The sequence below is a fragment of the Aquarana catesbeiana genome, linkage group LG07 (genome assembly GCF_042186555.1).
Source record: "Aquarana catesbeiana isolate 2022-GZ linkage group LG07, ASM4218655v1, whole genome shotgun sequence".
NCBI classification, from domain to species: domain Eukaryota; kingdom Metazoa; phylum Chordata; class Amphibia; order Anura; family Ranidae; genus Aquarana; species Aquarana catesbeiana.
Genome location: NC_133330.1, coordinates 28977367 through 28999023, shown reverse-complemented (window position 1 = coordinate 28999023; position 21657 = coordinate 28977367). Strand labels below are relative to the sequence as shown.

The 21657-nt window shown below is 42.5% G+C and overlaps 1 protein-coding gene across 1 annotated transcript in view; it reads right to left on the bottom strand.

The window, feature by feature from the left end:
- Window positions 1-241: 241 nt before the first annotated feature.
- Window positions 242-21657, bottom strand: part of COL7A1 (collagen type VII alpha 1 chain) — a 294025-nt gene continuing 272609 nt past the window's right edge. The window contains exons 102-115 of the mRNA XM_073591887.1: window positions 19077-19112; window positions 18938-18994; window positions 16976-17047; window positions 14113-14184; window positions 12517-12552; window positions 10139-10219; window positions 9095-9148; window positions 7055-7108; window positions 6760-6822; window positions 5703-5765; window positions 2793-2909; window positions 2482-2559; window positions 582-635; window positions 242-337 (exon numbers count right to left, since the gene is read on the bottom strand). Coding sequence (XP_073447988.1) covers window positions 242-337; window positions 582-635; window positions 2482-2559; window positions 2793-2909; window positions 5703-5765; window positions 6760-6822; window positions 7055-7108; window positions 9095-9148; window positions 10139-10219; window positions 12517-12552; window positions 14113-14184; window positions 16976-17047; window positions 18938-18994; window positions 19077-19112 — 933 coding nt within the window. The remainder of the gene's footprint in view (window positions 338-581; window positions 636-2481; window positions 2560-2792; window positions 2910-5702; window positions 5766-6759; window positions 6823-7054; window positions 7109-9094; window positions 9149-10138; window positions 10220-12516; window positions 12553-14112; window positions 14185-16975; window positions 17048-18937; window positions 18995-19076; window positions 19113-21657) is intronic.

Here is a 21657-nt window from a genome sequence, read left to right as displayed (position 1 = left end):
CTGCAGGGGTTCAAATAATTATTTTGCCCCACTGTATATATCCTGTATAATATATATATATATATCTCAATAGATAGAAAAAAGTGAGTTTTGGCTTTAGATGCACTTTACCTACAATATTTATTTAGGTGTAGCCGATGAAGAGTTAATGTGAACCTGTCGCACAATTCAGACTTCTCATGAAAATCAAATGATGCGGAGAATTTGTTATATGGGATCAGGATATCTTGAAGTCTATCATTTATTGGCACATTGAAAATATTTCAATAGCTCGATAATGACACTTACCACAATGCTGGCTCATCTCCTGCCTAACATAAGTTCGGATTTCATCCTCCTGGTAACAGAAAGAACACATTAATGTGATATGTATTTGTGCTGAGCAGGTGATGGAGAACAGACCACCCAATAAACCCAGAAAAGGGTCGGCGTAAGGCAGAACAGACCCTTGTCTAGGGGCACCATGGGCGACTCCCACCCTGAGCATAAGATATGAGTGTATGAAAGTTCTCTATTGCCAGTTGTTACACAAATACTTCTACAGTTCAGATAAATGAAATTCCAGCTGAAATAAAACTCACTGTCATTCCTGGAGATCCTCTGTCTCCTTTACCTCCATCTGGTCCCATCATACCCTAAACATAGCAAAGAAACACATGTTATACCGTAACACAGTAGCAAGAACAGTATTTTTTTTTTCAAAACCTGCAAAATACTAACACATAATTTAACTCAGCAGCAGGGGGTGTGTTGAACCTCTTTAGAGAGACCACTGCTTCCACACAGAGAGAGCAAAGGTCCTTCTCTGCACCTGGCAGGGGACAGGCTATTCTACTCAGGTTGCGGCTGCTTTCTAAAGAAAATGAACTGAAAGGCTTTGCATACCTTTTATTTTGATGCACCTGTAATATACATTTACTGGCCACTTTATTAGGTACACCTTGCTAGTACCGGGTTGGACCCCCTTTTGCCTTCATTCTTGGTGGCATAGATTCAACAAGGTGTTGGACACATTCCTCAGAGATTTTGGTCCATAGTGACATATTAGCATCACGCAGTTGCTGTAGATTTGTCGGCTGCATATCCATGATGTCAATCTCCCCTTCCACCACATCCCAAAGGCTCTCTATTGGATGAGATGTGGTGACTGTGGAGGCCATTGGAGTACAGGGACCTCATTGTCCAGTGGTGAGATGATTGGAGCTTTGTGACATGGTGCATTATCCTGCTGGAAGGAGCCATCAGAAGATGGGGACACTGTAGTCATAAAGGGATGGACATGGTCAGCAACAATACTCAGGTAGGCCGTGGTGTTTAAATGATGTTCAATTGGTACTAAGGGACCCAAAGTGGGCCAAGAAAAAATCCCCCACACCATTACACCACCGCCAGCCTGAACCGGTGATACAAGGCGGGATGGATCCATGCTTTCATGTCTAGGCCAAATTCTGACCCGACCATCTGAATGTCGCAGCTGAAATCGAGACTCATCAGACCAGGCAACGTTTTTCCAATCCTCTATTGTCCAATTTTGGTGATCCTATGCGAATCGTCACCTCAGTTTCCTGTTCTTCCTGACAGGAGTGGCACCCGGTGTGGTCTTCTGCTGCTGTTGCTGTCTGCTTTAAGGTTCGTTGTGTTGTGCGTTCAGAGATGGTATTCTGCATACCTTGGTTGTAACGAGTGGTTACTTGAATTACTGTTGCTTTGTCTGCCCATTCTCCTCTGACCTCTGACGTCAACAAGGCATTTTCCTCCACACAACTGCCGCTCACTGGATATTTTCTCTTTTTTCGGACCATTCTCTGTAAACCCGAGAGATGGTTGTGTGTGAAAATCCCAGTAGATCAGCAGCTTTTGAAATACTCAGACCAGCCCGTCCGGCACCAACAACCATGCCACGTTCAAAGTCACTTAAATCCCCTTTCTTCCCCATTCTGATGCTCGGTTTGAACTTCAGCAAGTCGCCTTCACCACGTACATAATAAAGTGGCCAATGAGTGTATATTGAGCTGTCTCAAGTGGGCTTTAAATCAAACCGTGGTGCTAAAATAGATATAACCCCAGAAATGCTGATTAGTACAGCCCAATTCCTACCACATCTGACACCCTAACTAGGAGCAGGCAGCTACTTGCAGCTGAAGAAGAAGGTTGGTCATCATCATTCTCTATAAGTGTGCATTGCACAGACCCTCTAATTATCTTTAGTGACAAGTAGATGGCCATCCTTACTGAGAATATACAGCAGTGTAAACAATGTGTTGAACTGAATGAAGTCTGGGCAGTTTATAGAAGCATTCTGGACTAAAGATGTAGCCTACAATGGCTGTTAACAGACACAATCTGTTAAAGCAAACATACGAAAAAGGTCATTTATGATACCTCCAATCAGTAATTTGGGAACTTCTATGTACAAATTATAGAGCCAAACAATAATGTAGGAGTGTCGTATGGAAAAGTTAAAAATAACTACAGCCATACCTGCTCACCCCGTTCTCCTGGGACTCCCGGAATTCCACGTGGTCCAGTAATGGCCTCTCCAGAAGGGCCTCTGTCACCCTAAAAATATGAAAACAAATTAAACATCATAGTACTAAGAGATTATATATCGTATAATGAGAAAATGTGTGCTAATACAACATTTATCTAGCAATTATCTAAATCAAAGGTTTCATCATTTTGGACGCATCTCAGCTTTTCATTTTCATTTTTAGAGGTGCAAAGGTTGCCCAGACCTAAAAACCAAAATATATGTAGAATTAAAAATTACCTTCACTTATACATGTTCTCACCTTCTGTCCTTGCAGACCTTCAGGGCCTTTTGGACCAGCAGGTCCTGGAGGACCCGGAGGTCCAGAAGTCCCATCGATCCCTCTTGTGCCGGTTGGACCAACTGGCCCTACAGGACCCTAGAAAACATTTTAACTCAGTGGGTTAAGGTATCAAAGAAATCCATTTTATTAATATAATATGAATAAAGACCATTATAACAGTGTATGATCAAGAGTATCCAGAGGCCTGCCTGTCCAACATCTTATTCCAAAATTAAGGCTATTAATAGGAAGGTGACATCTGTTTGTTGCAATAATAGCTTCTGCTCTTTTGGGAAGACTAACCATGAGATGCTGGAGCATTGTTCTTAGGACTGGCTCAGTGTAGCAACTACAACATTGATGAGGTTGGGACCTGATGTTGGCTATTAATATGAAGATGGTCTTTCTCTGTTGCAATAATAGGTTCTGATCTTCTGGATAGCCTGTCAATAAAATGGGATTTCCTTAGTTTAGCAGCTAGAACATTGATGAGGTTGAGACCTGATGTTAGCTATTAATATTAAGGTGGACTTTTCTGTTGCCATAACATCCTCTGCACTTCTGGGAAAGTTATCCATGAGATGCTGAAGCAATATTGGTGGGAATTGCTCAGTTAAGCAATAGGACTGGGGTCCTAAGCAAAAGGGCCAGTTTACTGCCCTTCAGACCTTAGGGGGGACATACTGTGGCTAGTAGGAGTAGAAAATGCCTCATGCTTGCTATTATGGGAGGAATAGTGCCCCATCATTGGTGTCAGTGGGAGGAATAGTGCCCAATCATTGGTATCAGTGGGAGGAATAGTGACCCATCATTGGTATTAGTGGAAGGAATAGTTTCTCACTATTCGGTTTCAGTGGAAGTAATAGTGCCCCATCATTGGTGTCAGAGGGAGGAATAGTGCCCAATCATTGGTAATAGTGGGAAGAATAGTGCCTCATCATTGGTGCAAGTGGGAGGAATAGTGCCCCCTCATTGGTATTAGTGGAAGGAATAGTTTCTCACCATTCGGTTTCAGTGGGAAGAATACTGCCCCATCATTGGTGTCAGTGGGAGGAATAGTGCCACATCACTGATATTAGTGGAATGAATAGTGCCTCATCATTATTGTCAGTAGATGGAATAGTTCCCCATCATTGGTGTCAGTGGAAGGGATTGTGCCCCATTATTGGTGTTAGTGGAAAGAATAATGCCCTCTTGTTGGAGTCAGTGGATGGACTGGTGGGTCCACTAAGGGTCGGAGAAAGGCAATCAAAGGGCCACATCTGGCTCCCGGGCCAGTTTGGAGACCACTGAACAAAAACATTGGTGGGGTTAGGACCTGATGTAACAGCTTCTACTCTTATGGTAAGATTTTCTATGAGATCTTGGAGGAATATTGGTGGGATTTTCTTAGTTAAGCAAATAAAAAATTGGTGAGGTTGAGACATGATGTTGTCTAAAAATTTAAAGACGGTCTTTATTGCAATAACAGCTTCTACTCTTCTGTGAAGGCTTTCCATGAGATGCTGGAGCAATGTTGGTGGGATTTGCTCAGTTTAGCAAGTAGTACATAGGTGAGGTTGAAAACCGATGTTGGCTATTAATATAAAAATGGTCTTTCTAGAACCATCTTTGAGGTTGGGAACTGATCTTGAATGACTTGGCTTGGTCAACGTTACCTCTTCCTAGAAGTGTTTATTTGGGCTGAGGGCTTTGTATAGGCTGGTAGGGTTCTTTCATTTTCATCCAAGGGAAATGCCAGGTCAACACCACCAGGGCAGAAATCTGATGAATTGACTTATTGGAAAGGAAGTGTTTTATGAAGATCTTTTGTGGGTTACTGAGCTCTTCAATACCACCCTTCGTACAGCCATGTTTGTTGCTGAAGACTACAAGGCTGTAACCTGATGTCCAATATAATACAGCATGTCTGGACACTTTTGTTCATATAGTGTTTGTTATATGACACTGTATACAATGTTACATAGTTACATAGTTAGGTTAAAAGAAGACACAAGTCCATGTAGTTCAACCATAAAAATAAATAACAAATAGAATCAAACAATCCCAATATACCCAATCCTGTACCCACAGTTGATTCAGAGGAAGGCGAAAAACCCCAGCAAAGCATGATCCAATTTGTTACAGCAGGGCAAAAAATTCCTTGCTGACCCCCAAGAGGCAATCGGATTTTCCCTGGATCAACTTTACCTATAAATATCAGTACCCAGTTATATTGTGTGCACTTAGGAAAGTATCCAGGCCTTTCTTATAGCAATCTACTGAGCTGGTCAGAACCACCTCTGGAGGGAGTCTATTCCACATTTTCACAGATCTCACTGTGAAGAAACATTTCCAGATTTGGAGATGAAATCTCTTTTCCTCTAGATGTAAAGAGTGCCCCCTTTGTCCTCTGTGTTGACCGTAAAGTGAATAACTCAACACCAAGTTCACTATATGGGCCCCTTATGTCTTTGTACATGTTGATCATATCCCCCTTTAATCTCCTCTTCTCAAGAAAGAATAAATTCAGTTCCTGTAATCTTTCCTCATAGCCGAGTTCCTCCATGCCTCTTATCAGTTTGGTTGCCCTTCTCTGCACTTTCTCCAGTTCCCTGATATCCTTTTTTGAGAATTGGTGCCCAAAACTGAACTGCATATTCCAGATGAGGTCTTACTAATGATTTGTACAGGGGCAAAATGATCTCTCTCTCTCTCTGGAGTCCATACCTCTCATAATACAAGAAAGGACTTTGCTCACTTTGGAAATCGCAGCTTGGCATTGCATGTTATTATTGAGCTTATGATCTACCAAAACCCCCAGATCCTTCTCCACTACGGATCCCCCGAGTTGCATATTCTTAGCCCCCAAGTGCATAACTTCACTGTATACATTGTATGAATGCTTACCCTATCGCCCTTCTCTCCTTGATCACCTTTAATACCCTGTAATCCTTCAATGCCTCTGTCACCCTGCAAGGAAAAAACATAGTAACAATTGAAGATATACACAACATTAAAGAGACCCTGTAACCTTGCCCATTCAAGGAGAAAAAGGCTACCTGTCAAATTTGCTTACTGCATCTGTCACCTCTCAGCTAATATACTGGATGTCACTTGGCATGTTTCCTCAGTTATGCCAGTATTAAACAATGAAATGCAGAGGCTGGAGATCTACTTTAAAACTTTTAGCATTCATTCATGTGCATATATTTTATTTTACAAATGTTTTATTTTATTTTACAAATAAATATTTAATACACAGAACATACATGATGCTCAGTTTGTAAAGCATTCTGTGACTTCTAATAAGAAATCCCAAATTTGCCAGCATGCTTTTTTGGCAGCCTGTGTGTATCTCACTGAGGCAGATGGTCTTAATTCTTCTCGGAAAAAAATTCTTCTCCATTTCCTCTCTGAGCCACTGTGCAGTTTATTCAATCTGATCCCCCAGCTATTTAAGTCAAGCCCCGCACTTTTGCTTAGGCTGGCCATGGACGATACAAATTTCTTTCCTGCAGCTACAGGTTGCAGGAATGACATTTGCACGATCCCTCCAGCCAAGCTATTGTCCGCTCCCAGTGGGGGGGAGCTGTCCCCGCCAGGAGAAGACATCGATTATCGCTAGCGGCTATAGCAGCCCCTTGGGATAATCGAAAGCAAATCCGGCAGGCTGCTTGTACCCGAGTTAATAGATTGATCAACTTGGTACATTCAGCCTACCCCTTAATGGTTCAAATTTCAAATGGTTCCTGCTGAACCAGCCGAGATCCGAACTGTGTATGGCCGGCCTTAGAGCTTGTCGCCTATTGGCTGCAGGTGGTAAATATTACAGGTATATGTATAAATAATATTCAATTATTATCTCACTGAAAAGCAATGCTTTTATTTTTATGCAATGACCATAATAAATAAAGAAAATACATAAAAACAATATAAAATATTTTAGGCAAATCGCCTGCATTACCTTGGCACCAAGAAGACCTTCTTTTCCAGGAAGACCAGGGTGTCCCGGGATGCCAGCTTCTCCCTACATTCAGATTTTATGATATAAAGTGTAATAAAGACAAGAAAATTACAGACTATCCTTTATCAAGGTTTGCCTATCACTGTATCTGCAAAGGGCATATTCAGTATAAACAGCAATCAGCCTGGAAACCTACACCACAACCTGAAAACTTTAAAGCTATTGAGTGACAGCACAAAGACCTAGAATTTGAGACCACAGAATGCTAAAAAAAAAAAATAAAATTACTGCTTACCAGCTCCCCTTTCCTTCCTGGAAGCCCATGTCGGCCTGGCACACCCGTGTCACCCTGCAATGAACATCATTCAATAAAACGAAAGCACCCAACAAGGAAACCTGAATGCATTTTTAAACATACCAACTAAACACAACTGGACTGGGCAAGTCTGGGCAATAAACTCGCAATCACATTGAAGCTCTGTAAATTAACTAAAAAATAGTCAAGACTGCTATACTCACCCAGGGCTTTTTCCCCACAGACTAACTCATCAAGGATTGTGGTGTCACTCCTCTTCCAGGTTTAATGACACCCATCTTCACTCAACCCACTTACTGTGACCCAAGGCCTCAAGACTGCCCTAGGCTCACAAGGGAATATGACAGAGAGTGGTGCCATGTCATTACGTGGAGCCAATCTCTACAGCATTGGCATCTGCCCATTGCTGGAGGGAGAAGACGGTTGGAGAGGACCCAAAAGGGGGAGATTTACTAAAACTGGCGCACACAGAATCTGGTGCAGCTGTGCATCGTTACCAATCAGCTTCTAACTTCAGCTTGTTCAATGAAACTTTAAATTAAGCTCAGCGCTAAATCGTCTGATGATAGGCAATTGTAAAAACGCATGCATAAATATGCTGGTTCCTCAGAGGAATCAATAAAAATAATAATAATGATAATAAGAAGTACCACATTTATCGGCGTATAACACACTTTTTTCCCCTGAAAATAGGGGGAAAATCGAAGGGTGCGTGTCATACGCCAACAGCGCACCTTGGAGGGGAACGAGTGCCGCCGGAAATCACTGAGCCGTCATCTCCTCTCCACTCGGCTCTCCGCTCGGCTCTAACGTCACACACACAGTCCCGCCTCCGCCACCGGCATTGGACCAGTGTTCTGTCTATCACAGGAGCTGGTCCAATGCCGATGGCGGAGGCGGGACTGTGTATGTGACTGCCGACTGAGAGCCGAGGAAACAGATGACGGCTCGGTGATTTCATATGAGATATGGTGAGCTGCATTGAGGGGGCAGGTGGGCACAGAACAGGCTGCAGATGGGCACACAAAAAAGTTTGTACAAAGAGTCGCATGGCATAACTCCCATTAGGCTCCACAATGTCAAAGTTATATCAGTAAATTCTAATTGGCTGCAATGGTGTGCCACACATTGTGGTTAATTATTTACTTACTGACTTAGCATCTAGGCCTCTTAATTGGTCATGAACTCTACACAGACTGGTGGTCTCCATTAAATGGGGTCAATACCAATTCTATTCTAAGTCTTGTTGGGAAGTTTGAAAGAAAGAGCGGTGCTGAGACAAGATCCTCTAGTGCCCAGGGCAAAGATGGCAAATTGCCCCCACCCCCTTCATTATGTGCAAGCTTATGAGGAGGAGTGGGAGAGAGAGCACAGCCCGCACCTCTTCCCAACTCTCTTCTTTTCCGCTTGCTGCTTCCAGCGCTGGGCTGACAGAAGTAGTGATGCCTCTGTCACTACTCCTGTCAGTCTTATAGTAGGAGGAACTTATGGCACCTCCATCCCTACAATACACGCTGCGCCCAGGGCAGTTTCATCTTATGCCCACCCCTTGTCCCGGCCCTGAGAAAGAGTAATAGACATTCCGTAATACCTACCTATCCTGGAGAAAATATTGCTCCGGGGTTGGTCACATGACCAAAAGCCTCGGAATTTGGTCATATGATTCAAGCCTTGGAATTTGGTCACAGAAAATATTGCTCTGGGGCTGGTCACATGACCAAAAGCCTCGGAATTTGGTCACATGATCCCTACTCAAATGGAGGATGGGGCAATCAAAACTCTAATATTACCCTTCAACAGAGAACATGTGATCCAACACCTGGACTTTTATGCTCTTTTGGGAAGTAGAAGAAACTCTTAATAGCAATGTAATGTAATTCCAGGAAACAGTGACCCCCTTCCCAATTATACAAGTTTACTGGTTATTTTTAGTCAAATTGGAGTTTTCCTTTAAAGTTTCAAAATGCCAGAGGTACTAAGTATGTTGTATTTCATATATGACAAATTAGGCAATATCACCTTGTCTCCTTTTTCACCATCTTGGCCACACGCTCCCTTTGTGCCGCTGGCTCCCTGGAAAAGGAACAAGGTAGTTAAACATTTTTCTCAGCATACATGTCATTGTCTACCTTGCTTGTGTCCACTTGTCAGTCCACTTTAAACAGATACAATAGTACCTTGGATTACAAGCATAATTCCGTTCCGGAAGAATGCTTGTAATCCAAAGCACTCGTATTTCAAAGCGAGTTTCCCCATAGGAATCAATGGAAACTCAGATAATCCTTTCAACAGTCACTGGTGGTCTATGCAGAACTGTATGTGGCCAGAGGTGCTCGGACGCTGGTGTATGCAGTACCGCATGTGGCCAGAGCTACGGGGGCGCCGGAGACACTCGGAAACGCTCGGAGACACTCGGGAATGGAGTGTTTCTGAGTGTTCCCGTGCGTCTCCGATGCCCGTCACCAATGGCCAAATGCGGTACTGCACACCCAGAGGCTCAAATCCTGCTCGTCTTGCGAGACAATGCTCGCAAACCGAGTCAGGATTTTTTTATAAATACAGCTCGTATTGCGAAACGCTCGTTAACCGCGTTACTCACAATTCGAGGTTTCACTGTATTACAGTGTTTGGTAAATTCTTTAGCATTAAATCCCCTGTCAGTCTTTTCTAACTAAGGACTCTATAGGTGGGATCTCAGTTCTGAGTTCCTGGATCTGCACATCTGCTGTTCCCATTATGAGGGCTTCCCATCATCCCAGTTGGATTTTCATTTATGTTATACAGTATTATAAAAAATGTAATAGGTGGAGCTTGAATACACAAAGTTCAGTGGGGACACCCACCAAAATTCCCTGATAGACAGTACAGACCCAGTAATTATAGCAGGGTCACCTTGCTAGTAGAATATCCGAGACATATTAGAAGCAAAAGCCTGATTTTGCTCATCGTGTTCCATTTATAACTGAAATATCACTGTTGGATAACTGATCTTTTAAAGGCTGTTTGCAAATACTATTAAATACTCTTATGGTTCTAGCAGACACCCAGCATAAGTTTTCTTACCTTTGGTCCTCTTAGCCCATTAAGACCAGCATCTCCTTTCTCCCCACGAGGTCCAGGTAGGGCATCTTTACCTGGTTTACCCTAAACAGGGGGAAAAAAGCAATACCAGGTAACAAATAATGGTCAATGGTCAGGGTTCTTGATCGCAACTTTAAATCAGGAATTTTGCATTCAGTCTGATTTACGAAAACTGGAGCACTCAGAATCTGGTGCAGCTGTGCATGGTAACAAATCACCTACTAACTTCAGCTTGTTCAATTGAGCTTTGACAATAAAACCTCAAAACTGATTGGTTTCTATGCAGAGCTGCACCAGATTTTGCACACTTTAGTTTTAGAAAATCCTCCCTGTGCGTTTTCCTCATGTTTGACTTATGCCCGGTACACACGATCGGACTTTCCGTCAAAACGTGGATTTTTGTTCGAAGGATGTTGGCTCCATTTTGTCTTGCATACACACAGTCACACAAATATTGGCCAACAATTAAGAACGTAATATCGTTTTTACGTGATATCTCCATTATGAACGCTAGTTTTACAAAATCGAGTGCTTCCGGCTCGTACTGGATTCCGAGCATGCGTGAACTTTTGTGCGACGGACTTGTCTACCCACGATCGGAAAGTCCGACAACAAAGTTTTGTTGGCGGAAAATTTGAGAACCTGCAGAAACCTTGGCAGAAAGTCGTTGGCCAAAGAATTGTCTTGGCCTTCTTTTTCCAAGGTAGGTTGCCAAGCCTTTTGCCAACCCTCCCCAATTGATTGGGCTTGGGACTAGCATAAAAAATGTGTTAAAACATATGCATAGTCAATTTGTACACACATACTAGGTCCATCTTAGACAGCAGCCAATTCACCTACCAGCATGTTTTTGAAGTGTGGGATTACCCAGAAGAAACCCACATGAACACAAGGAGAAGCAGGTTAATTCCATGAAGATAACGTTCTGGCCAAGATTTATTCCAAGAAGAAAAAGAACATGGTCCTCAGCTCTTTGACTTGCAGGTAAGAGAGACTGGATGGGAGAATACTTGCTTTACATTTGCCATAAAAGTTTTCAGGTGGCACTTGCCAGCAAGAACCTCCTTCACTCCCTGCCTGACCAGCGCTGAGAAATGCTTCTTCCATTTTATCTCGGCACCACTGGGACTGGACTTTAAGTTTGGGTGTACTGTAAAAGATCCATTAGATATCACGAGCAATCAGGTAATAGGAAAGGTTCCAGGTATTGCAAAGGCAACTCTTCATCTGTATCTCTCTATACACCACATGTGTCCAACATAAGGCCTTCCAGGTCATTTCATGTGGCTCTTGCACCTCTCCTGTAGCTGCGGGACCCCACTCGTCTCCTCCCCAACTTGTCTCAGCAGTCGGCAACAGAGAGAAGGACAGAACACCTCCGCCAGATCCTGCACCTCACCGTGCAGCCTGCAGCCACAGAGAGGCTCCTCTCTGCCTCTACCCCTCCCCCCGCCTCAGCACTAGGCAGCAGAGAGGAGAACAAAATGCCTTCTAAAGATCCTGCGCCTCTCTATGCAATCACAGCACCCCTTTGCCTCCGCCTCCCCTGGTCTGGCAGCTGACTCCAACCCTCCTCTGGTCCTCTTCCAGACCTTTTACTTCCCAGCTCCTTCTTGGCAGCAGCACAAGGTAAGGGGGGTGCACTGTTATGTAGGGAAGGGTGGGGGACTCTTGATTTCTGATAGTGGGGGGGGGGGGGGGGGTTCTTGACACTTGATGTAAGGGAGGGTGGGGTGCTCTGGACATCTAGTCTTACAGATACAACCGGCCCTTTGAGGGCAACTATAATTCTAATGTGACCTGCGATTAAATTGAGTTTGACACCCCTGCTATACACAGTAAGTAATTGTTTGTACTTAGAAGGTAGATTGAATGCAGGCTTCATTGGCCATTTGGTGACGTGGTCCATTGCTGGTGCTCAAAGAAGAACATTTCATCATGAAACTGGACAAGATTAAAGAATGCAATGTTCTTTTTTCCAAACTTTTCTGAAAAGTTTTCTGTACCAGTGATGAGATTTATGGCAGAATTTGGATTTGGAGTCCAGCCCCACTTCAATCATCGGATGACCCTCCAGAGCCATTGAGGTCAGAGCCCTAAAAAGGCTAATTGTGGGAATAACTGACAGACAACAGACTGGTTCTGATATATTAGAAAAGTGATTTACTGTATGAAAGCATCTAAAATAATGATTGGTTCATTGGTTTTGGTTTGAGGAATCATGATAGTAACAATCTTGTATCAATCACAGATAGACACTTTAAATTCTGCTACTCAAAAAAAAAAACATGAATGTACTGTATATTATCTACCTAATAAAACAGGAAAACATTGTATGACATCAAGAATATTGTACTTACCGACTCTCCTGGCTCACCCGGTTCTCCATTCTCCCCCTGTAATAAACACATAAAAATAAATACTTCAATAGAGGTAAACCAGAATAAAATGCTATGAAAGTCTGCCTGAATTAAACTTATGGTCATATTCTAAGGACTGCAGAACATCTTCCCTTTATGTTATGGAAATGAGGAGAGGTGGAGGTGTTCTTTTGTTGCCTTACGGGGGGAGGGGGGGGGGGGGGGGACTTGGCAGGGATGACAACACTGCTTGGGATTTCAGTGCAGCAGAGGCAGCGTTGTCATCTTGCTACAGGAATTTAGGAGTAGACATGTGCAGAACGAAAAAATGTGTTTGGTTTCGATTCGTTATTAACATCAATTAGTTTAATTTGTTTTTGAAATTAGTTTTGTTTATTCAAATTCAAATTGATTCACATTTTTCGAATTCCGTTCGAATTGCATTCTAATCAAATTCCATTCGAAATTGAATTTATTCTATTCTAAATTCAAATTTTGGAAGATGGTTATATTCTTTCTATTCCATTCTATTCTATTGTTTTTTCTTCTATTCTATTGTTTTATTAGCTATTCTATTCTATTCAAATTCATTCTATTCAAATTCATTCTATTTGAAATTTGAATTTCGGAAAACGGTTATTTTGTTATATTCTTTCTATGCTATTCTATTCTTTTCTATTGGTTATTCTATTCTTTTTGATTCTAATATTGTATTTTCAATTCTATTCTTTTCTATTCTAATTCAGATTTATTCTATTTGAAATTCAAATTTTAGAAGATGGTTATTCTTTCTATCTTATTCTATTTTTATTCTATTCTATTCCTTTATTTTTAATTCTATTTTATTCTGTTATTTTCTTTTCTATTCTATTTTGTTCAGGTTTTACTCTATTCTTATATTTTTCATTCTATCCCTTTTTTTTTCAATTTTTTTTCTCATTCAATTTTTTCTATTCTTTTATTTTGTCATCTGTTCTGTTTTATCTTATTCTTTTATTTTTCATTCTATCCCTTTTTTTCAATTTTTTTTTCATTCAATTTTTTCTATTCTTTTATTTTGTCATCTGTTCTGTTTTATTTTATTCTTTTATTTTCTGGTCTATTCTGTTATATTCTTTTCTATTCTATTCCTTTATTTTCTATTTTATTCTCTTCGGAAATTCAAATTAGATTTGAAAACTATTCAAAGTTGAATTTAGTCCGAAATGTTGATTCATTATTCGTTTAAATTTGATACTATTGTAATACAGAAATTCGGATACATCCGAATGATGAAAAATTCATCCAAATTTCAGTTCGGAATAAAATGAACCGCACATGTCTAGTTAGGAGATCCCTGGATTTTTGCCAGATCAACCGGTGTTCTTCTGTACTACCAGCTTTCTTAAAGCAACAACACTTTTGGAAATGATCGCAGAGATGTGTACTGAAGGCTTTTTTTTTTATTTTTCCCTTAAAAAAAAACACTTTAATTAAAAACAGTTTGGTTCTTTGGTATCTTCCTGAAGTTCTGCTTTAAATATGCACAGACACTCTTGTGTTTTTGAAACAATGCAAACCCTTTCATGTAGAGCAGAAGTCAGAAATGATTGTTACCTTTTGTCCGCCTGGCCCCCGAGCGCCTACAAAGCCAGTCGCACCTTTGTCTCCTGGTTCTCCTTTACCTCCCTGCAGACATAAAATAAAAAGGATAATATGTAAATTTTTGTTTAAAAATATCCCATTATAAATGAAACATTTAGGGATTATTCACATGGGTGGCTAGGGGTCGTGAAAGCAGGTGGTAGAGCCATGGTTTTACCGCCCCCTGACCGGCCAACTAAAGAAGGACATGCATTGGCTCAGGGCTGTATACATGCCTTGGCCATGACAACAATGAAACCACATGAGTGTACGGGTCCAAGCCACAACCACACTGCAATGCATGTGGCTGCAGAGCAGTGGTTCAGCCCTTTTTTAGGGTTACAACATGCAGTGAGGGGGTGACATATTGCCTCCTCACCACCTGCCAAATGCCTTTTGAAAAGTAATCCACCGCAGATCCCTTTTCAGCGGGGTGCAAGGGCTGCCGCGTGAACGAGCCCTTACTAAACACAGTCACTGGCAAATAATATCACTAATATTTTTCTCACCAAAAGAGTTAACCAAAAATTAAAATTACCACTTGGCATGAACAATAGATATGACGTTGACTTATTCCTTCAATAGGCTGTTCCATGTAAGGACTACTCTTGAGGATTTTTTTATCCATTTTCTTCCAAGGAAGAAATAATTCTTTCTCTTTATTATTTAATTGTTTTTGAATTTTTTTTTTTTACTACAGATAAAATAGTTTCACTGTTTTTAGATTGCATTATAACTGCTTTATATATGCCTTTTTTGTCTGTTTTTAGAAAATTATGTATATTGCACTGTGTAGGGATTACACACACACAGGGATGTTACCCATTTACCTTGATTTGAAGATAACATCTGATTGGTAGAGATGAACTTCCTTGTACATATATATACATATGCTATGTGTGTCACTTTTGAATGTGCTGTGATCAAAGCCTGCGTGCCGAAACGCGCTTGCGTGTTCTTTTTATCATGTTTATAAGACACCAATAAAATTGAAGACTGATTTTCCAGTGGTGCCGGCTCTTCTATGTACATTTGTGGTTTGTTTCCGGATGTGGGAGCCAGAGTACCTGGATTAGGTGTGCCCCCGTCTATATCATCATTTGGCTTTTCTGTTCAGAGCGGTGTGATTTTGTGAGTGTGAAAGATGTTACATGAAGGGCCCATTCAAACCTTTGCATCTTGATGCATTGAGTTAACACATGTGAGTTAATGTGCATTGTATTAAGGGCGTGCATTCAAATGAATGGGCTAGCGATGCACCAATAAGTAAAAAAAACTGTGGGTGCATTGTTTGCCGCCCCCCCCTCAAAAAAAAAAAAACACCAGCCATCACTGTAAGGCACCCTTTAAAACTATGGACAATCTCGAGGCGCCCTCCAAAATCATGGACAACCTTGAGGCACCCCATCCTAAAATGTAAAACTATTCTAATGCCCCGTACACACGATCGGAATTTCCGTCAGAAAAAACTTGGATGGTTTTTCCGAAGGAATTCAGCTCAAGCTTGGCTTGCGTACACACGGTCACACAAAAGTTCTCTGAACTTTCGACCGTCAAGAACGCGGCGACGTACAACACTACGACGAGCCGAGAAAATGAAGTTCAATGCTTCCGAGCATGCGTCGAATTGTTTCCGAGCATGCGTGATTTTTTGCGCGTCCGAATTGCATACAGACAATCGCATTTTCGGATAGGAACTTTTTCTGACCGAAAAATAGAAGACCTGCTCTCACTCTTTTGCTGGCTGGAATTCTGACAGCAAAAGTCCGATGGAGCATACACGCAGTCGGAATTTCTGACCAAAAGCTCTCATCGGTCTTTTGCTGTAGGAATTTCTGATTGTGTGTACGGGGCATAATAGTTTTACATAATACAGCCACACACATAATGCCGTGTACACACGACCGGACTTTACGGCATACTTGGTCCGGCGAACCTGCGTCCGTCGGACAATTCGATCGTGTGTGGGCTCCAGCGGACTTTTTTTTCTCAAAAGTTTGACGGACTTAGAAATGAAACATGTTTCAAATCTCTCCGACGGACTCGAGTCCGGTCGAAAAGTCCGCTTGTCTGTATGCTAGTCCGGCGGACAAAAAACGATGCTAGGGCAGCTATTGGCTACTGGCTATCAACTTCCTTGTTTTAGTCCGGTGTACGTCATCACGTACGAATCCGTCGGACTTTGGTTGATCGTGTGTAGGCAAGTCCGTTCATTCGGAAAGTCCGTCGTAAAGTCCGTCGAAAAGTCCCCAGGAAAACTCTGCCGTAAAGTCCGCTTGTGTGTACACAACATAGGAGTCACAATGTTAGAGGGGCAAACTGGTACTGACTAGTATTCCAATGTATTCCAATGTTTCTCTTCTTCTCTTTTTCTCCATCACTCAGCTAATGTGACCCCAATGCTGATGCTGATGGAGAGAGGCAGGGGAGGGTCAAAGAAGGATGCTATACAGGCGACTGACATCCTCCTTATCAACTGATGATGTCATTGGTTGTTAGGAGGTTGAAAGCTAGACGGTTGTAATGGTGCACAATGAAAACCTGTGGCCTTGTATACAGTTTTTGGGCAATATTTAGGCATTTGGCCAAGGCACCCCTGAAAAAACCTCAAGGCACCCTGGTTGAAAAAGGCTGGTCTAGGTATTTTCAGACTATGCTAGGTCAGAATTCTTATATAGCACAATGACAAATTTATCCTTGCATTTAGCTAGAGGTTGGGATTATTTGGAGATCCTTCATGGAAACATCCTTTGTAATATAAGTTTCTCATTCAGCCTACCGCTCTCCAAAATCTCGCCCCTATTCGTAAGTCCCATAGCCAACATCTTTGTTTTACCTTTTCGCCTCCCACTCCTTGGTCTCCTTTATCGCCCTTTTCTCCTTCAGAACCTTTCATTCCTCGATCACCCTGGTAGGAAAATACAGAAGTCAGTACACATAGAAGACAATCAAATATTTTAACATGGTAATGGGTATATGATCCCTCTTCCTAGTAAGTCACTAAGCCAGAAGAAGTATGCAGCCCAGTGTCATTCATCTCCTTCTAGTGATCCTCGGCTGTCATGGACACACCACCTAACAGTACACGCAGTCCCCGGGTTACGAACAAGGTTCTGTAGGTTTGTTCTTAAGTTGAATTTGTATGTAAGTTGGAACAGCCCAAAAATAATTTTTAAAGTGGTTGTAAACTTAAATAAATATTACTGCCAGCCCCTCTGTTCTATCAAGCCATACTACACTGTGTACATATTTGTATAAAACGGTGCCTCTAAATACCTTATTTCAGTTTGTTTCTGGCCGGTCACATGACCTCTGGTCACTCTCCTCCCCAATCTACGGGCTACCTCCCAACATTTTGGGATGGGAATGAGGGACACCTACTAGCAAATCTATGTAGGCATAGGACACGCCCCCTGCCACACCCCCTTATAGGAGAATTAACCAAAAAAAAAAAAAAAAAAAAAAAAAGGTTAATTAATTCTACAAGAGCTTTTTTACCACTACTATTGCTTTATATTGACTTTTAAAATGTACAAATTCAGAAATTTAGAATTTGGATGAAAGGTTTAGCATTGGGAAACACTTTTGGAAAGATAAAAAGTACGTTTTATATACAACTATACAGATCAGACCAAAATGAGGGGGAAAGAGGAACAGAGGGACATTGCTCAAAATCAGGGACAGTCCCTTGAAATCAGGGACAGTTGGGAGCTACGGCTACAGTGAGAGGGGCCGAGATCCCCCTCTGATGTCAGCTGGGGAGGTCACGTGACCGCTGTGCTGTCTGCACAGCCCCTCCCGCTGTAGCCCATAGATCGGGGAAGGAGAGCACCCGGAGGTCACGTGACCAACCAGAAACAAACTGAAATAAGGTATTTAGAGGCATTGTCTTATACAAACATGGACAGAGCAGATCCTCCTCTTCTCGGGTCCCTCTTTGTTACTCCCGGCCCCTGCCTCATGTTGAGTGCCCCCACAGCAAGTAGCTTGCTATGGGGGCACCTGAGCTGCAGCTCCCTGAGTCCATTCAGATGCAGAACCGCAGCCCCGCCCCCTTTCTCTCCTCATTGGCCGACTGATTTTGATTAACAGCAGCCAATAGCACCGCACTGCTGTCTCAGCCAATGAGGAGGGGAGTCCCGGGGTAGCTGAGACACTCCTGTAATATTGCTGGATCTAGAAGGGGCTCAGGTAAGTATTAGGGGGGTGCTAGGAACATGGCTGCACACAGAAGGTTTTATATCTTAATGCATAGAATGCATTAAGATTAAAAACCTTCTGCCTTTACAACCACTTTAAGTTTACTGCCAGCTTCTAATAGCGGCAGGAGGGGAGGGGGTGGGGAGACAGCTCACACACATGGGAAACAGAACAAGGGTGCACACACCGCTTCAGGCAGGGTGCACATCAGGTTCAAGGTACTAATCCCGGCTCATCACCGTAGGCAATATCAAGAAGAGAAGAAAAGATTGATCGCACACTTGAATCCAAAAGATGCTGTGGAAATGTCTTTATTGTCATGAGCCAGACAAAATTGCAATGATGATCAGTTGACGCGTTTCACACAAAAAGAACAAGCATGGTTCTTTTCGTGTGAAACGCGTCAACTGATCATCATTACAATTTTGTCTGGCTCATGACAATAAAGACATTTCCACAGCATCTTTTGGATTCAAGTGTGCGATCAATCTTTTCTTCTCTTCTTGATATCACACACATGGGAGTGGACAGGCATCTCCTACTTCTATGTCTTCACACCAACTTAACCAAATTCTAATCCATGTATGAATCAACTTACCGGTTCCCCCTTATTTCCTCTAGCACCAGCAGGTCCTTCAATAGTCAGAGTGTCACCCTAGAAAGGTTAAAAGAGGTTATTTAGAAGAGTTCTACAACATGGAGAACACATCTGATGACTGAAATGAAGGTATTTTTACCTTGTCTCCTTTCATTCCCACGGGGCCCGGATCACCCTGAAAAAGTTCAGCACAGGATATAGTCATAGTGACACAAAGAGTTCCTTCAGATGAGACTTTGCAAGGTGTAGTTCACTAAACTGCACCTTCTCAACAGCTGGACAAGCTTTCCTGCACAAATGATGGGCTTCATTCATTTTTAGAGATAAACAGAACTGTAAGCCAAGCACAGGGCAGGCCGGCAAAGGACAGACACTTGTAATTTTTTTTGGCTGTCAGTGTCCATTCCTCTGGTCAGCTGTGCTACTGTATATCTAGATGACCACCCCATATAGTCACACTCAGGAATGGAACCAGCCATCGGTCCAGGAAAAGCAAATGAGCTTCTGAGAAAGTAGAGAGCGATGAAGCTGCCTCTGACAGACTTGCTTCTGTACATTTTCCAACTGCTGTAAACTGACAGTTTAAAAGGTGGGTATCTTACAGCAATAATACGAGTCGTTTTATTTCTGTTAAATACACTTGATAAGAAATACTGTACAAGATATAACTCTAAAGGGAAATTATAGCCTGTAAACAGCCATCTAATTTTTAACTTACTCCTTTGTATAGATGGTAGTTACAGTGGGGAAAATTATTATTTGATCCCCTGCAGATTTTCTAAGTTTGCCCACATACAAAGAAATGAAGAGGCTATATTTTTTATTATAGGTGTATTTTAAGGCTGGGTTCACACTATTGCGAACACAGACATCGCATGTGATTCGCACCGCACTGCTGTGCAGATCACATGCGATGTCTGCGCAATGCGAACTCCAAAGACATGCTGGTAGGTTAAAAAGCGCCCTGAGGCGATTCAGTTTGCATAGGTAGCGCTATACAAGTCACTCATTCATTCATTCGAATTCAGTCGTACAGATAGTATGGCGGAACTCTTATTGGATCTTCACGAAAATGCTGCAGGAACCTTTTCTTTGCCACACTGGATTCGGATCGCATGGGTGTGAACACCCATGCGATCCGATTCCTGTCTGAATTCACAGTTTTCACTGTGATCTGCGAACCGATCTGGGGGTGCCATTAGATTAGATGAGTAAACGCGTCTGTGTGAAACGCGTCCACTGAGCACCTTTTTTGGATTGATGTTTGTCATCTTCGCTTGATTTTATGGACTTCCAATAAATTCTTTTGATTTTACTTCCGGATGTGCCGCCCTTCTTCTTTGTTTCCATTGGGGGTGTCATTAATTTTGTATTGACACCCCCCCAGCAGTTCGCAGAGGGCAGTGTGAACTGCCTGTGAGGGAGATGCGATGCGGGAACCCGCACTGGAATCGCGCTGGTTCCCGCATCACAAGAGTTTGAACCAGGGCTAAAGGACAGAGACAGGATATCAACCAAAAATCCAGAAAAAACACACAATACAAATGTTATAAATTGAGTTGCAGTTCAGTGAGTAAAATAAGTATTTGATCCCCTACCAACCAACAATAATTCCGGCTCCCACAGACTGGCTAGAGTAGGTGCTCATGTGGTCCTGTCAATTTAGGATGATGCTCCTAATGACAACTCGTTATGTGTATGTGTTATGTTTGAGCGGCACAGTGGTGTAGTGGGTAGCACTCTCGCCTAGCAGTAAAAAGGGTCGCTGCTTCGAATCCCAACCACGACACTACCTGCCTGGAGTTTGCATGTTCTCCCTGTGTCTGCGTGGGTTTCCTCCGGGTACTCCGGTTTCCTCCCACACTCCAAAGACATGCTGGTAGGTTAATTGGATCCTGTCTAAATTGGCCCTAGTATGTATGAATGTGAGTTGGGGACCTTAGATTGTGGGCTCCTTGAGGGTAGGGAGCAATGTATGTGTGGAGTGCTGCGTAAATTGACAGCGCTATATGGGTACCTTAAATAAATAATGATATAATAGATGAGCATCTTAATGAGACACAATGTACAGGGATAGGGACAATTGTAGACACTCACTCAGGTTGAACTGGATGGACTGGTGTCTTTATTCAACCTTACTAACTATGTAAATATATAAAAGACACCTGTCCACACAGGGGCGTACCTGGAGCATTTGGCACTCCCGGGGCGGATCCTATATCTGGCACCCCCCCATCTGGCACCCACCCTTCACTGATCACACCTCTATGCACTCAGTCCCTCTACGCTACCAGCCCCCCCCCCTCACACCTCTACGCACTCAGTAGATTTTGCCTCATGGGGTAAGGATGATCATGAGAAAAGTGAGGGATCAGCCCAGAAGTACACGGGAGGAGCTTGTGAATGATCTCAAGGCAGTTGGGACCACAGTCACCAAACAACCCATTGGTAACACAATATGTCGACATGGATTGAAATCCTGCAGCGCCCGCAAGGTACTCCTCCTGAAGAAGGCACATGTACAGGCCCATCTGGAGTTTGACATTGAACATCTAAATGATTCAGAGAAGGATTGGGAGAAAGTTCTGTGGTCAGACCAAAATTGAACTCTTTGGTATTAACTCGCCTCGTGTTTGGAGAAAGAAAAATGCTGACTATGACCCTAAGAACACCATCCCTACAGTCAAGCACGAAGGTGGAAACATTATGCTTTGGGGCTG